This window comes from Oncorhynchus clarkii, chromosome 31 (genome assembly GCF_045791955.1).
Source record: "Oncorhynchus clarkii lewisi isolate Uvic-CL-2024 chromosome 31, UVic_Ocla_1.0, whole genome shotgun sequence".
NCBI classification, from domain to species: Eukaryota; Metazoa; Chordata; class Actinopteri; order Salmoniformes; family Salmonidae; genus Oncorhynchus; species Oncorhynchus clarkii.
The window spans coordinates 12,606,361-12,624,601 of record NC_092177.1 but is presented as its reverse complement, the minus strand read 5'-3'; the positions used below and the strand labels follow the sequence as shown (position 1 = coordinate 12,624,601).

Here is an 18,241-nt window from a genome sequence, read left to right as displayed (position 1 = left end):
CTTTGTTTTCATTGTTTTTTAAATGAAATTATGTCCAGGAACCCAGCTAAAAGACAATCGACAACTACAATAAAAACAATTTATGTTCTTTAGTTGTTTTTGTTTTGTAAGATCGTAGATGAGATACTGTCCCGGAATTGAAATACGCAGTATCTGTTCTAGTAGGACTTATTTGGTGGACGGACTGGGTTGCACCCACTGGCGAAAACAACATGTGTTCTGTTATTTGCCAGATACATTCTCACAGTGAAATTAAAATAACTTAAAGCTTTGCCTCGACAATAGCATCACTTACATAGTTTAAACTAAAGTAAAGTAAGTTATAGCATTGTTTTAAGGAAGTATTCATCATGAACCGAAGATGATGCCAATAATTTGTAAGTAGCTAGCTAGCCTGTCAGCCTGGTTTTATAGATTAAACGTAACATCAAATTAGTATGACATGTTACATAAAACAGAAGACTACTTAATGCAAAAACGGAATGAGGCTGGTCGGTCGGTCAGGGTGGATTTGTAGCAACCTAAAAAATTACATGTTCGAATCTCGAATTGATAATTTTGGCTAATTGTGGCGCAGCGATCAAGGGCACTGCGTCTCAGTGCTAGAGGCATCACTACAGACCCCGGTTCGATTCCAGGCTGTTCAGAACCGGCTGTGATTGGCAGTCCCATAGAGCGGCGCACAATTGGCCCAGCGTCGTTAGGGTTTGGTGGGGTAGGCCGTCAGGGTAAATAAGAATTTGTTCTTAACTCACTTGCCTAGTTAAATAAAGGTTATAATATATATATATATACTTTGCAACTACTTACTAATTTTAACTACTTAGCATGTTAGCCCACCTAAACCCCTAGCCTGGCTATGGTTAGCCAGCTAGCTAACGTTAGCCACAACAAATTGTAAATTGTAACATATTGTATCTTTTGCAAATTCGTAGCATATTGTATTAATTGCAATTAGTAAAATATCATACGAATTGTAATTTGTAACAAATGAAATGGATGATGGACAGATTAATACATACCAAACGAAACGTAACATCCTAGTAAATAGTGTCTTGAATTTCCTTACAGAATAATAAGAAATGCTCCAGTCTAAAAGCGAGCAGAATTTCAGACATGAAGACCACAGCCAACCTTGTGCTGCTGCTTCTTCTTTTACAACAGAACCTACTTTGATTTGATCTGGTCTGTCCTTTCTCACAGAACCCTCATGTTTGCTCCAGTGCTGTGTAGATTACCAGGAGGCATCAAGACGCGTATCCTCCGGCCAGTAGCCAGTGTTTTCACCAGCAGCTCCAAAATGGCCAAGAGCAAGTTTGAGTACGTCCGTAACTTTGAGACAGACGACACCTGTCTGAAAAACTGTTACATCGTGGTGCGTTTGGATGGAAGGAACTTCCACAAGTAAGTAGCTCCAGAGAATAGCTGGGGGTGTATCTGTAGCTCCAGAGAATAGCTGGGGGTGTATCTGTAGCTCCAGAGAATAGCTGGGGGTGTATCTGTAGCTCCAGAGAATAGCTGGGGGTGTATCTGTAGCTCCAGAGAATAGCTGGGGGTGTATCTGTAGCTCCAGAGAATAGCTGGGGGTGTATCTAAATCTCCACAGAATAGCAGGGGATGTATCTGTAGCTCCAGAGAATAGCTGGGGGTGTATCTGTAGCTCCAGAGAATAGCTGGGGGTGTATCTGTAGCTCCAGAGAATAGCTGGGGGTGTATCTGTAGCTCCAGAGAATAGCTGCGGGTGTATCTGTAGCTCCAGAGAATAGCTGGGGGTGTATCTAAATCTCCACAGAATAGCAGGGGATGTATCTGTAGCTCCAGAGAATAGCTGGGGGTGTATCTGTAGCTCCAGAGAATAGCTGGGGGTGCATCTGTAGCTCCAGAGAATAGCTGGGTGTGTATCTGTAGCTCCAGAGAATAGCTGGGGGGTGTATCTGTAGCTCCAGAGAATAGCTGGGGGTGTATCTGTAGCTCCAGAGAATAGCTGGGGGGTGTATCTGTAGCTCCAGAGAATAGCTGGGGGTGTATCTGTAGCTCCAGAGAATAGCTGGGGGTGTATCTGTAGCTCCAGAGAATAGCTGGGGGTGTATCTGTAGCTCCAGAGAATAGCTGGGGGTGTATCTGTAGCTCCAGAGAATAGCTGGGGGTGTATCTGTAGCTCCAGAGAATAGCTGGGGGTGTATCTGTAGCTCCAGAGAATAGCTGGGGGTGTATCTGTAGCTCCAGAGAATAGCTGGGGGTGTATCTGTAGCTCCAGAGAATAGCTGGGGGTGTATCTGTAGCTCCAGAGAATAGCTGGGGGTGTATCTGTAGCTCCAGAGAATAGCTGGGGGTGTATCTGTAGCTCCAGAGAATAGCTGGGGGTGTATCTGTAGCTCCAGAGAATAGCTGCGGGTGTATCTGTAGCTCCAGAGAATAGCTGGGGGTGTATCTAAATCTCCACAGAATAGCAGGGGATGTATCTGTAGCTCCAGAGAATAGCTGGGGGTGTATCTGTAGCTCCAGAGAATAGCTGGGGGTGTATCTGTAGCTCCAGAGAATAGCTGGGGGTGTATCTGTAGCTCCAGAGAATAGCTGGGGGTGTATCTGTAGCTCCAGAGAATAGCTGGGGGTGTATCTGTAGCTCCAGAGAATAGCTGGGGTGTATCTGTAGCTCCAAAGAATAGCTGGGGGTGTGTCTGCAGTGGCATCCTCTCCTCTCTTCTGCACTGAATGATCTGTGCAGATCAAATATGTGGAGAAAATCGTTACCATCCTGTCACATTTCACAGTCAATTGCTTAGTGACCAAGCAGGACAGGAGCAATGTATTTTATTATTGAGACGCAACCTTGAAGTGGACTGAGGGACTGAATGAGAAGCCAGGTGACAAATTACGACTAGTGTGTTAGTATCTGTAGCTCCACTGACTGACCCACTGACTGACCCACTGACTCGCTGACTGACTGACCCGCTGACTGACTGACTGACCCACCGACTGACTGACTGACCAACCGACTGACTGACTGACCAACCGACTGACTGACTGACCCACCGACTGACTGACTGACCCACCGACTGACTGACCCACCGACTGACTGACTGACCCACCGACTGACTGACTGACCCACCGACTGACTGACTGACCCACCGACTGACTGACTGACCCACCGACTGACTGACTGACCCACCGACTGACTGACTGACCCACCGACCGGCTGACTGACCTGCTGACTGACTGACCCACTGACTGACTGACTGACCCACTGACTGACTGACTGACCCACTGACTGACTGACCCACTGACTGACCTACCCACTGACTGACTGACTGACTGACTGACCTACCCACTGACTGACTGACTGACCCACCCGCTGACTGACTGACCCACTGACTGACTGAATGACCTACCCACTGACTGACTGACTGACCTACCCACTGACTGACTGACTGACCTACCCACTGACTGACTGACCCACCGACTGACTGACCGACCCACCGACCGACTGACCGACCCACCGACTGACTGACCAACCGACTGACTGACTGACCCACCGACTGACTGACTGACCCACCGACTGACTGACTGACCCACTGACTGACTGACCAACCGACCGACTGACTGACCCACCGACCGACTGACTGACTGACCCGCTGACTGACTGACTGACCCATTGACTGACTGACTGACCCACTGACTGACCCACTGACTGACTGACCTACCCACTGACTGACTGACTGACTGACCTACCCACCCACTGACTGACTGACTGACCCACCCGCTGACTGACTGACCCACTGACTGACTGACTGACCTACCCGCTGACTGACTGACTGACCCACCCGCTGACTGACTGACTGACCTACCCACTGACTGACTGACTGACCTACCCACTGACTGACTGACTGACCCACCCACCGACTGACTGACCCGCTGACTGACTGACCCACTGACTGACAGACTGACTGACTGACTGACCTGCTGACTGACCCACTGACTGACTGACTGACTGACTGACCCACTGACTGACCCTGTGTTGCTGTAGGTTTGCAGAGCAGCACAACTTCATGAAGCCCAATGATGACAGAGCTCTGGGCCTGATGACGTGCAGCGCCAGGTCTGTCATGGAGGACCTGGATGACATCATCATCTCGTACGGACAAAGTGACGAGTTCAGCTTCGTCTTCAAGAGGACCTCCAACTGGTTTAAGAGGAGAGCCAGGTAATAACACACATGTACAGAGACGCACACACCGTCACACAGACACTCCCCAACCACACAGATATTCCCCAACCACACAGACACTCCCCAACCACACAGACACTCCCCAACCACACAGACACTCCCCAACCACACAGACACTCCCCAACCACACAGACACTCCCCAACCACACAGACACTCACAAGAAATGTTTATTGCATTTGAGTGACACTTTTCTGGTCTCCTCCCTCTCCCCTTCCACTCCCCCTCCAGTAAGCTGATGACCCATGTAGCGTCCCAGTTCTCCTCTTCCTATGTGTTCTACTGGAAGGACTACTTCGGAGACCAGCCCCTCCTTTACCCCCCGGGGTTTGACGGGCGGGTGGTTCTGTATCCTAGCAACCGCAACCTCCGGGACTACCTGAGCTGGAGGCAGGCTGACTGTAAATATACACACAAACACACACTCCTATCCCCCAATACATTATCTTGTGTGTGTATGCTTTGACTACAGTAGATTCTCTTCCACATTTGTGCTTCTCTTTCGTAATGGTGTGTGTGTTTGCCAGGTCACGTCAACAACCTGTATAACACAGTGTTTTGGACGTTGGTGCAGAAAGGCGGACTCACCACTACACAGGCAGAGGACAGACTAAAGGTGAGAGTTACTCCAGTGAGATTAGCATAATTACAGCTGTGGGGGTGTGTCCGTCTTCAAATATCTGTTATTTTTGAGGTGTGTCATTTGCGAAGGGGCATCTGCTTGTTAGTCATAACTATAATTATTATGTTAATAGCTTTAGAATGGATGACTACTTCATGCTGTTTACTTTCACTGAAAACCACCTCACAGTTGACCGTTCCATTTACCAAGAACCTTTAGATACATAATCAAATCTCTGTGATGTATGTCTCTCTCTCTCTCTCCCAGGGAACGTTGTCAGCAGATAAGAATGAGATCATGTTTTCTGAGTTTGATATAAATTACAACAAGGAGCCTCTGGTCCACAGGAAAGGAACCACCCTCATCTGGGAGAAGGTCAGAACTCCGGTTGTCCTTAATGCACCCTATTCCCTATATAGAGCCTGTTGTCTGAGGTAGTGCACTATATAGACAATTGGATGCCATTTCAGATACATTCATAAAAAATACAGGCTTGTGTGTGTGAGGGCGTTAGGTAGCCTAGCGGTTAAGGGTGTTGGGCCAGTAACTGAAACGTTGCTGGTTCCAATCACCAAGATGACTAGGTGAAAATCTGTTGACGTGCCCTTGAGCATTGCACTTAACCCTAATTGCTCCATGGTCACCGTCAATAATGGCTCACTCCAAGGGTGTCTGGGGGAGTGGGATATGAAGGGTTAGGGCTATACAATTCACACCTATAATACATTAATAATTAAGTAGGTGCTTACATTTTGTCCTATCCTTCGCTTCTCTCACTCTCAAATTCTTAACCCCCTTCCTTCATCCTTCTGTCCCAGCTGGAAGAAACAGTGACCAAGAGTGTGAAGCTCCCCAACGAGGCGGGGGAGGAGGTGCTAGTGACACGCACCAGGAGGCGTGTCAGTGCCCACCACTGTGACGTCATAGGGAACCAGTTCTGGGAGGAACACCCCAACATTCTAGAAGACGACAACTGCTGAGCTGACGGGACAGAACTTTTCCTGTCGGAGAAAAACCAGCAGACACCAGCCCTTTGTGGATAATGTTGAACATGGACAGAGTCTAGGGGGAGTTCTTCGTACTCCCAAATGCTCCTGCTGTGGGATGGAGAGGGTTGAGTGCTCACTCTGCATGGACAGATACTGTTAATAACCAACTCTTGATTGGAACAAACTGTCTACGGTGTCAGTAAAACAAGAGGTATTTCTTAACTCCACGCCATCATTCTCTTTGCTCATGTACTGTATACAAATATTTTACTGTGATTAAATACGACCGCTCTTTTTATGTCTGGATCCATTAAACCAAGAGAATATGTACTGTTTGTTTTTCCGGTGGTGATGCTGGCATATTATATCATCTTCTCTCTCTCTCTAAACACTAGTTTACAGTGGCTGATAAATGTATACTAGTTGGGCTGACCAGGTTATTGCTTTTGGTGGGACAGCAAAAACAAGATGGAACCTAGTTTCTCAGGTAGGTATCACCATGCACAATGCTGGTACAGTAGGCCTACATAAGCCAGATTGCTCTCCACTACAATCCCTGCCCAGAAATGGTGCCAACCCCAGCATGGTCATGGCATGCTGTACTGAACACTACCTGTGCTGGCAATAACTATCACCCAGGGTGCCGAGAGCCATATGGCCCTGTTCAAAGGCAATGCATCAGTGTTGTACTCGGTATCGAGACCACATTTTGAATGTCTCCGTCTCAGACCAGTGGAGTAAAAAACTCATTATCAGCTTCCATTCAGTCAGCCATAAAAGCACTTCGCCAGGCCAAATATATACACTTTTTGAAATATTAATACCCTATGACCTATTTAAACCTGCGATTCCGACTTTACTCGTAACATTACTGTCTTTCACTGAAAGAAATCCTCAAACTTTGTCCAATATCCTTGACTCGCTGGTAGGGAAGAGTGAGGGAAATTGTTGGAAAGTTGCGCGCTCACTATTAGTAAAGGGGAGACGGTGAAATTCTAGGTCTTTATATCTGTTATAGACATTTGCGCATTTGGCGAACCTATTGAACCTAGTCCTTCGGGCTCGTGATGCTGAAAGGACAACAACCATAGCACCAGCGCACTCATGTATGAAAGCGCACTTTTTGTCAAAAAGAAAGGGCCGGTGGTGTAGTGGAGGCTATATACATCCTATACCCACTTTTTGACATCGGTAGCCGGTAGGTAGCAAAGACGTTTCAACTTATGATACACTATATATACAAAAGTATGTGGACATCCCTTCAAATTAGTGGATTCGGCTAATTCAGCCACAACTGACAGGTGTATAAAATCGAGCACACAGCCATGCAATTTCCTTAGACAAATATTGGTAGTAGAATGGCCTTATTTATTGAAGAACTCAACTTGGCACCATCATAGGATGCCACCTTTCCAACAAGTCAGTTTGTCAAATTTCTTTCCTGCTAGAGCTGCCCCGGTCAACTGTAAGTGCTGTTATTGTGAAGTGGAAACTTCTAGGAGCGACAATGACTTAGCTGTAAAAAGGTAAGCCACACAAGCTCACCGAACGGGACTGCAGGGTGCTGAAGCGCATAGCGCATATAAATCCTCTGTCCTCGGTTGCAACACTCACTACCGAGTTCCAAACTGCCTCTGGAAGCAATGTCAGCACAATAACTGTTAGTCGGGAGCTTAAGGAAATGGTTTCCATGGCCAAGCAGCCGCACACAGCCTGTGTATCTACCAGTAAATGCTAACTGAGGCAACAATGGGTATGCACACCAGGTGGTGAAAACGTTTGGTCCTTAGTCTTTTTAGGGGGTGGATCAGCTTTAAAATTGCAGATAGATTGGGGCTTCCATCAATGTGTGTCTACATAATTTCAAATCCTTCATATATATTTTTTGTACATTTTTACAGTACCAGTCAAAAATGGTACGTTGTATAATAATAGTGAAGACATCAACACTATGTTTCTATTGGCTAGCTAGATTCATCTAAAAAACGAAAATCTTCGCTTGTGCGTGAACCTTATCCTCTCTATCAAAAATTGAAGAGATTAAATCAGAACATCACTGAAAATAATATTATTATTATTATTTTGCTATAAATCCTTAGCCTTTTTTCTGAACCCGTAGAAGGCTCTCAAATCAAATCAAATTGTATTGGTCACATACTCATATTTAGCAGATGTTATTGTGGGTGTAGTGAAATGCTTGTGTTCCTAGCTCCTCGTTGTTCCCAACTGTGTTTGGACCAGTAATAATGTGTAGAGTGGCTCTATTTGCCTTTAGCATGTATTTGTTTTACCATTCTGAATGCCAAAATAATCCATATGTTGTTCTGAAATATGAACACAGAAATACTGGACATTTTGAACTCTAATTATGGTGACAATTTGACAAAATTACAGTCATGGTCTTGAATTGGACTCGCATTTTTCTGGTCTCGGTCTTGACTTCTTCCCGGACCTCTCATCCCCCACCCCGGTCTTGACTCGGTCTCGCCCCCTCTCCGGTATTGGTCTTGACTTGGACTAGATTCCCTCCGGTCTTTGTCTTGAATCCGTCTCGCTTTGGGTGGTCTCGAACAAAACACTGCCGTGCACTATAGAGGAAATATGGTGTCTTTAGTACAGAGCCTGAGCTGTATAACATAATTCATCTTTAGTAGAAATGCTTTACTAGTAAGTAGACTGTTGCCATGAGACATTCTGTATTTCAGAAATTCACATTCACCTATCATATTACATACTGTAGGAATTTTTGAATTGTGTTAGGGCTCTCATAAAACAATCTCTAGTCTTCAAACGTTTTCAAAATCACAGAAATCGATTGGCCAGTTATAGGGTAAATGGGAGGGGCTGAAAATGAAAGTAAGAACTGGAAACAGAGAAAAGATGCGCTCTACCCCTGTGGAAGCATCCGAAGCAGACAGAGCGATAGAGTGCTATTGTTGCCTACACATTTATCCGCTTCATAGGATATGTCGACAGGCAGCTATTATTTATCCTTTGCCTATGCATTTTTTGTTGTTTGCGATTACATTGTAGGGTTTAAACTATAACCCTTTATTTTAGCATGAGTCCACGAGAACGGATAACCCGCTTTAATCGGTGTTCTGCATATTCCCTTCTGAGTCTGTGTCTGTATTTGACAGTCGTTATCTGCTGTGTTGGGTCTGTTGTATCTGGTCACGTAGATGCTGCCGGTAAGTCTGTGCATTCATTACAACAGCTAATCAGTTAATGAATGGAGTTTTTCTGGATGGCTGATGAATATTTCAAGATCATTTATTTTGAACTGTGCATAATGTTGGTTCATTCAGTCCATAGCTATGTGTTTACTGGTGTTTCAAGGTTAATTTAGTCTTTCTTGGGCTATTGTGAATGTTTGAAAGAATCCATTTTCTTATTCATCAACATAAGCAAGTTTTCTATAAATTGCAGCCTAAATTATTTTAAAAGCATGTGCTGAAGTCAGTTTTAAATTCAGTAATCTAAAGAACTTCCTGTTGGCTACCTCATGATAAGCTGTAGACCATACTATGTGCCAAGCAAGTTTTCATCTATATTGTTCATAGCTTTCTATTTACCACCACAAACCAAGACTACCCCAGCTGTATAGAGCCCCACAGTAGAGGTGTCATAATACCCATAAAGCCTAGCAGTCAAACAGGGAAACGGTTCCAATCGTTTTTCCACCATTCCTTTTTCCCATAATGAATTTTAGAAACCATTAAAATAGGGTTTGTGTTTCGTGTAGGCTTACCCTGGAGTGACGTTTTTGCTAACCATATAAATCTCTCTCGGACAAGGTGATTTTTATCAATATATTCAAATCTATTTACTCTCAGATTAGAAAATGCTAATTAGCATCAAAGTAGACAAATCCCTGCAAGCTCCTGCATGTCATCTCTAGCTGACACCTTTGCTAACAGGTGTGTCAATTTAAAACTTGCACAAGGCAGTTCACAGAATTGTCAATTTAAAGAAATGTTGTCAAGTTTTTCATTGCTAAATTTAGATAACATTAGATAACTAATCCAGAGATATTTACCTTTGCCTCGATTCGGCAGTCTCGTCCAGATCATCATGGTATTTGTAATTCTTTATGAAAGCCACATTAGCAGCTAATTAGCATTTCATTTTTGTGTGGTAAATACCAGCAAATATATTGACAAAAGTCACCTTGTCCTAGAGAGATTTACACAGTTATCAAAACCTCACGCCAGGGTAAGCCGACACAAAACACTGCCCTTATTTCAAGTGTTTCTAAAAATGAACAGTGAACAATTATTGGAACCATTTCCTTGTTTGACCGCTAGGTTTTATGGGTATGATGACTCATACTGTGATATTCTATAGGGCTATAATCAAACAAGAAAATGCTCATCCAGAGGCGGCGCACCTAGTGGCCTGTGATTTTAATGCAGGAATACTGAAATCTATGAGCATGTCACATATGCAACTAGAGATGAAATAACTCTAGATCACATTTACTCCACACACAGAAAACACATACAAAGTTCTCCCTCACCCTCCATTAGGCAAATCTGACCATAATTCTACCCTCCTGATTTGTGCTTACAAGCAAAACTTCGAGCAGGATGTACCATAGACACACTCAATATGGAAGTATATATAATATCTACATATTTCAAGCAGACCACCATAGTCCCTGTGCCAAGGTAACCTGTCTAAATGACTAGCACTCACATCTGCAGACATGAAATGCTTTGAAAGTTTCTTCATGGCTCACATCAACACCATCATCCCAGACACCCTGGACCCACTCCAATTCACATACTGCCCCAAAAGATCTACAGATGACACAATCTCTATTGCACTCCACACTGCCCTTTCCCACCTGGACAAAAGGAACACCTATGTGAGAATGCTGTTCATTAACTACAGCTCAGCATTCAACACCATAGTGCACTCCAAGCTCATCACTAAGCTACAGAGGGTAGTGCGAACATCAGTGGGGCCAAGCTCCCCACCATCCAGGACCTCTGTAGTAGGCGGTGTCAGAGGAAGGCCCTACAATTGGTCAAAGACTCCAGCCACCCAAGTCATAGACTGTTCTCTCTGCTACTGCACGGCTAGCGGTACCAATGCACCAAGTCTGGAACCAACAGGAACCGGAACAGCTTCTAGCCCCAAGCTACAAGACTACTAAATAGTTAGTTAAATAGTTAAAACTGCATTATGTAACTTTTTGGGTGACCTGACCAAATGTACATAGAAATTTTAGTTATAGAACTGTCATTTGCATTGAAAGCAAGTCTTAGAAGGGGTTAATCTGTTCTATGTGCGCTATTTCTATGCTTCTCATTTAATTTGTGTGTATTTTACTTCCGGTTTTGTACATTATTTTCAAACAGCTGAAAATGCAATATTTTTGGTTTTTGAAAATAGATTTCACAGTGGTTTAGATGGTACAATGATTATCTGCACTTGTCTATACTATTGCTTGTTTTGTCACATAAACTAGTTATATGTTCATATCTACCTCAGTTACCTCGTACCCCTGCACATCGACTTGGTACTGGTACCCATATAGCCAAGTTATCATTAATCATTGTGGATTCGTTATTACTTTTATTTTTACGTTTTACTTTTCTATTATTTCTCTATTGTCTTTCTCTCTGCACTGTTGGGAAGAGCCCGTAAGTAAGTATTTCACTGTTAGCCTATACCTGCTGTTTTACCAAGCATGTGACAGACATTTATTTGATTTGATTTTACAATGACTACACAAGCTTGTTGTATTATATGTTATCAGGAGACATCATATTCAAACCTGTCTAAGAAAATGAAGTGCACTGGTTTAATTGAGAAATCAATCAACCAACAAATCTTTCAATAAACTGTTACCTTCTACTGTCCCCTTTGTTGACATGCTTGTAAATCCTTTGTGTAGAGGAGCAGAGACCGAGCCCTCAGGAGAACAGCCACAGAATAGGACACAGAGAGAGCTATGAGATTACCTATCCACACTGGTTGCAGCCTGCAAGACACAGGAGGTCCGTCCATGGAGAGAAGGTGAGATCCTATCTTATCACTGACATTCCCTACTAAGTCAGAGAGACATGATTGTCCTCTGAAATAGCACAACACATTTCACATGTTACATGTTAGATATAATGCTAGAGAGATATAGAGTACATTCGAAAAGTATTCAGACCCCTTGACTTTTTCCACATTTTGTTACGTTACAGCCTTATTCTAAAGTGGATTTTTTAAAATCCTCCTTAATCTACACACAATACCCCATAATGAAAAAGAAAAACAGGTGGTAAATTCAATTGATTGGACATGATTTGGAAAGGCGTCAACCTATCTATATAAGGTCCCACAGTTGACAGTGCATGTCAGAGCAAAAACCAAACTGTGAGGTCGAAGGAATTGTCTGTAGCGCTCTGAGAAAGGATTGTGTAATATTAGATATAAAGTTAGAGAGATATAATGTTAGAGAGATATAATGCCAGAGAGATTCAATGCTAGAGTTATATGATGTTAGATATAATGTTAGAGAGATATAACATTAGAGAGATATAATGTTAGAGAGATATAACATTAGAGAGATATAATGTTAGAGAGATGTAATGTTAGAGAGATATAGCATTAGAGAGATATAATGTTAGAGAGATATAACATTACAGAGATATAATGTTAGAGAGATATAACATTAGAGAGATATAATGTTAGATAGATGTAATGTTAGAGAGATATAGCATTAGAGAGATATAATGTTAGAGAGATATAACATTAGAGAGATATAATGTTAGAGAGATATAATGTTAGAGAGATGTAATGTTAGAGAGATATAATGTTAGAGAGATGTAATGTTAGAGAGATATAACATTAGAGAGATACAATGCTAGAGAGATACAATGCTAGAGAGATATAATGTTCGAGAGATATAGCGTTCGAGAGATATAGCGTTCGAGAGATATAATGTTAGATACAATGCTAGAGAGATATAATGTTCGAGAGATAAAATGTTCGAGAGATATCTTGTTGGAGAGATATAATGTTAGAGAGATATAATGTATGAGATATATATAGTGCTTGAGAGATATAATGTTAAATAGATATAACGTTAGAGCTATTTAATGTTAAAGAGAGATGTAATGTTAAAGAGAGATGTAATGTTAAAGAGATATATTGTTGGATAGAATGTTAGAGGGATATAATGCTAGACATATAATGTTAAATAAATATAATCTTAGAGATATATAATGCCAGAGATATAATGTAAGAGTGATATAATGCTAGAGATATAATGCTAGAGATATAATGTTAGAGTGATATAATGCTAGAGAGATATAATGTTAAAGAGATATACTGTTAGAGATAATGTTAGAGTGATATAATGTTAGAGAGATATACTGTTAGAGTGATATACTGTTAAAGATATATAATGTTAGAGATAATGCTAGAGAGATATGATGTTAGAGAGATATAATGTTAGAGTGATATACTGTTAAAGAGAGATAATGTTAGAGATAATGCTAGAGATATATAATGTTAGAGATATAATGTTAAAGAGATATAATGTTAGAGATAATGCTAGAGAGATATAATGTTAGAGAGATATAATGTTAGAGTGATATACTGTTAAAGAGATATAATGTTAGAGATAATGCTAGAGATATATAATGTCAGAGATATAGTGTTAAAGAGATATAACGTTAAAGAGATATAATGCTAGAGATATAATGTTAAAGAGATATAATGTTAGAGATATAATGTTAAATATATATAATGTTAGAGATAAAATGTTAGAGATAATGCTAGAGAGATATAATGTTAGAGTGATATAATGTTAAAGAGATAATGCTAGATCTGATTCAAATCATCCAAGCTTTTTGATGAGTTGATCATTTGAATCAGCTGTATTGCTTGGTAGAAGAAAAAAAATGTGCACCCCTTTGGGTCCCCCGGACCAGGATTGAGAACCAGTGTGCTAGAGAGATATAATTTTGCATAAAATGTTAGATATAATGCTAGATACAACATTAGAGAGATTTCATTTAGGAGAGATATAATGTTAGATGTAATGCTAGAGAGATGTCATTTTAGATATAATGTTCAATATAATGCTAGAAAGATATAATGCCAGATATATCATTTCAGATATAATGTTACATATAATGCTAAAGAGATCTAATGCTAAAGAGATATAATGCTAGAGAGATATAATGTTAGAAATATATATTTTTCGATATAATGCTAGAGATCTATACTTTTAGATATTATGTTAGAGAGATATACCTTTATTTGTAATTTTAGAGAGATATAATGTTAGAGAGAATGTTATAGAGATATCATTTTAGATGTAATGTTAGAGAGATATACCATTATTTGTAAGTTTAGAGATATATAATGTTAGTTATAATGTTAGAGAGAATGTTATAGAGATATCATTTTAGATGTAATGTTAGAGAGAATGTTAGAGAGATATCATTGTAGATGTAATGTTAGAGATAATGTTAGAGAGATAATGTTAGAGAGATATCATTTTAGATGTAATGTTAGAGAGATATACTGTTATTTATAAGGTTAGAGAGATATAGTGTTAGAGAGATATAATGTTCGAGAGATATGATGTTAGAGAGATAATTTTAGAGAGAAAATGTTAGAGGGATATAATGCTAGAGAGATATAATGTTAGAGAGATATAATGTTAGAGAGATATAATGTTAGAGAGATATAATGTTAGATAGATATAATGCTAGAGATATATAATGTTAGATAGATATAATGTTAGAGAGATATAATGTTAGAGGGATATAATGTTAGATAGATATAATGTTAGAGATATATAATGTTAGAGAGATATAATGCTATGGAGATATAATGTTAGATAGATATAATGTTAGAGATATATAATGTTAGAGAGATATAATGTTAGATAGATATAATGCTAGAGATATATAATGTTAGAGAGATATAATGCTATGGAGATATAATGCTAGAGAGATATAATGTTAGATAGATATAATGTTAGAGAGATATAATGTTAGAGGGATATAATGTTAGATAGATATAATGTTAGAGAGATATAATGCTATGGAGATATAATGTTAGATAGATATAATGCTAGAGATATATAATGTTAGATAGATATAATGCTATGGAGATATATAATGTTAGAGAGATATAATGCTAGAGATATATAATGTTAGATAGATATAATGCTAGAGATATGTAATGTTAGATAGATATAATGCTATGGAGATATAATGCTATGGAGATATAATGCTAGAGAGATATAATGTTAGATAGAGATGATGCTAGAGATATATAATGTTAGATAGAGATGATGCTAGAGAGATATAATGTTAGATAGAGATGATGCTAGAGAGATATAATGTTAGATATAATGCTAGAGAGATATAATGTTAGATAGAGATGATGCTAGAGAGATATAATGTTAGAGATATATAATGTTAGATAGATATAATGCTAGAGATATATAATGTTAGATAGATATAATGCTATGGAGATATAATGCTATGGAGATATAATGCTATAGAGATATAATGTTAGATAGAGATGATGCTAGAGATATATAATGTTAGATAGAGATGATGCTAGAGAGATATAATGTTAGATAGAGATGATGCTAGAGAGATATAATGTTAGATATAATGCTAGAGAGATATAATGTTAGATAGAGATGATGCTAGAGAGATATAATGTTAGATATAATGCTAGAGAGATATAATGCTATGGAGATATAATGCTATGGAGATATAATGCTAGAGAGATATAATGTTAGATAGAGATGATGCTAGAGATATATAATGTTAGATAGAGATGATGCTAGAGATATATAATGTTAGATATAATGCTAGAGAGATACAATGTTAGATAGAGATGATGCTAGAAAGATATAATGTTAGATATAATGCTAGAGAGATACAATGTTAGATAGAGATGATGCTAGAAAGATATAATGTTAGATATAATGCTAGAGAGATATAATGCTATGGAGATATAATGTTAGATATAATGCTAGAGAGATATAATGTTAGATAGAGATGATGCTAGAGATATATAATGTTAGAGATTATGTTAGAGAGATACAATGTTAGATATAATGCTAGAGAGATATAATGTTAGATAGAGATGATGCTAGAGAGATATAATGTTAGATAGAGATGATGCTAGAGAGATATAATGTTAGAGATGATGTTAGAGAGATATAATGCTAGAGAGATATAATGTTAGAGATGATGTTAGAGAGATATAACGTTAGAGAGATATAATGTTAGATATAATGCTAGAGAGATATAATGTTAGAGATGATGCTAGAGAGATATAATGTTAGATATAATGCTAGAGAGATATTATTCTATTTCTCTGCTTTTCTACCCAGCAGCACCCGTCTGAGGCAGAGGTCCTCATCACAGCTGAGGGAGAGGAGATGACACTCCGTCTGCACAGGAATGAGTAAGAACCTTACTGTACCATATCATAAAATACTGTTGTCGTGTCTTTGGCTATGCCAGATTAAGTGATATGACATGCTATTCTATAAAATCATTTATCCGTAATTACTATTACCTGATTGAGCTAATCATGTAAGTGTAATTAACTAGAGAGTCAGGCACCACAAAATAATATTTATAGAGCTGTTATCTTCCGAATAAATTCTTAAAGACCTAGTAATATTTTACATCAATAGCAGTCAATATTAATCGTCATCTTAATTCAGTCTCATCTGAAAGTTGTAAATTCTTGGTTATCTGCACGAACCCTGGCTAACAAGTTGAATCAGCAATACAAAATTGGGTTTAATTATTTACAGTGCCTTGCGAAAGTATTCGGCCCCCTTGAACTTTGCGACCTTTTGCCACATTTCAGGCTTCAAACATAAAGATATAAAACTGTATTTGTTTGTGAAGAATCAACAACAAGTGGGACACAATCATGAAGTGGAACGACATTTATTGGATATTTCAAACTTTTTTAACAAATCAAAAACTGAAAAATTGGGCGTACAAAATCATGATTGTGTCCCACTTGTTGTTGATTCTTCACAAAAAAATACAGTTTTATATCTTTATGTTTGAAGCCTGAAATGTGGCAAAAGGTCGCAAAGTTCAAGGGGGCCGAATACTTTCGCAAGGCACTGTATTTACTAAATACCTAACTAATCACACAGAATTACACATACACATAATTAAATCATAACTTGATTACAAATTACATCATAAAGGAAAACGTCCCTAGCAAGTGGAACAGATATGACAGCTGGTTACACAGAAGAAAAGTACATTGTAGTAACGTTGTTGTGTGATAGACGGGATATTCTGTCTGTTCCTTCCTAACCCTCGTTTGCAGCGGCTGTTGCTAACTCAACGGCTAGGAGGTATCACTTCTGTAGTGAATAAGAGCAGAGTTCATACCATTCGCAACCAAAGCTCACGCTGATGTTGGCTTCGTTCTGTAGTTATTATCTGAACCATTCTGACATCGGACCGTCGTCCTCACATCCTCGGAACAGGAGGTTACGTTGTTGCCAAGGCTTTATATAGGAAGGGAGAGGAGGGCGTGTTTGAAAAGTTTTATAGCCCATGTCCCTTCACAGGGGCGGGCTACTGATTGAGCAGAGCCCTAACCTTATAAAAACCCAATTCTCACATTTTAGAAGCTAAAATCACATTCCATCCCATCACGAAAAATGTCATATTCAAACATTTAAATTGAACAACAATTCCATGCGAATCCGATAACTCTGATGTGTAGACTTTCCACTGTAGAGTTTATGTCACCTTATCATTGATGAGAATGTCTCAGATGACAACTGAACTGACATCATATTCATTAAGTACCACCGCATATGTTCAATTGGTCGGATTACCAGAATATAGTTCATTTCCCCCCACCTTCTGATGTTCCCAGAATCTCTATGTTAACCAAAGGGGTTTGCAAATGTAACATCAGTAGGATAGAGAGAGGAAGAAGGGGGAAAGAGGTATTTATGACTGTCATAAACCTACCCCCAGGCCAACGTCATGACACTGTACTATACCATACCTTACTGTATTATTCCATAACATACTGTACTATACCATAAAATACTGCAATATACCATAACATACTGTACTGTTCCATACCATACAATACTGTACTATACCATACATTACTGTATTATTTCATAACATACTGTACTGTTCCATAGCATACTGTACCATACCATACAATACTGTACTATACCATACATTACTGTATTATTTCATAACATACTGTACTATACCATAACATGATGTACTATGCCATAACATGCTGTACTATACCATAAAATACTGCACTATACCATAACATGATGTACTATACCATAACATGGTGTACTATACCATAACATGATGTACTATACCATAACATGATGTACTATACCATAACATACT

General features: G+C 39.6%; 2 protein-coding genes across 5 annotated transcripts in view; both read left to right on the top strand.

The window, feature by feature from the left end:
• Nucleotides 1-164: 164 nt before the first annotated feature.
• On the top strand, nt 165-6,167 carry LOC139390715 (tRNA-histidine guanylyltransferase 1-like). Of its 4 annotated transcripts, none has more exons than XM_071138031.1 (7): nt 165-377; nt 1,224-1,404; nt 4,025-4,201; nt 4,455-4,624; nt 4,751-4,839; nt 5,113-5,220; nt 5,664-6,161. In XM_071138031.1, exons 1-7 carry the CDS (start codon nt 362-364, stop codon nt 5,823-5,825), a joined length of 903 nt encoding a protein of 300 aa, XP_070994132.1. In that variant the 5' UTR covers nt 165-361; the 3' UTR covers nt 5,826-6,161. The 4 variants fall into 4 exon arrangements, with proteins under 4 accessions (XP_070994132.1, XP_070994133.1, XP_070994134.1 ...); XM_071138032.1 differs by having other exon boundaries at nt 182-377; nt 1,204-1,404; nt 5,664-6,167; XM_071138033.1 differs by having other exon boundaries at nt 189-315; nt 5,664-6,159.
• A 2,643-nt stretch (nt 6,168-8,810) lies between these two features.
• Nucleotides 8,811-18,241, top strand: part of LOC139390576 (disintegrin and metalloproteinase domain-containing protein 19-like) — a 61,987-nt gene continuing 52,556 nt past the window's right edge. Inside the window, exons 1-3 of the mRNA XM_071137782.1 lie at nt 8,811-9,025; nt 11,740-11,861; nt 16,207-16,280. Of these exons, the coding sequence (XP_070993883.1) occupies nt 8,896-9,025; nt 11,740-11,861; nt 16,207-16,280 (326 nt within the window). The 5' untranslated portion in view covers nt 8,811-8,895. The remainder of the gene's footprint in view (nt 9,026-11,739; nt 11,862-16,206; nt 16,281-18,241) is intronic.

Bases quoted from the DNA above. Each gene is read 5' to 3' on its own strand.
- LOC139390715 (XM_071138031.1), top strand. The intron at 1,405-4,024 runs GTAAGTAGCTCC...GTGTTGCTGTAG, and splicing joins GATGGAAGGAACTTCCACAA to GTTTGCAGAGCAGCACAACT. The intron at 4,840-5,112 runs GTGAGAGTTACT...TCTCTCTCCCAG, and splicing joins AGGCAGAGGACAGACTAAAG to GGAACGTTGTCAGCAGATAA.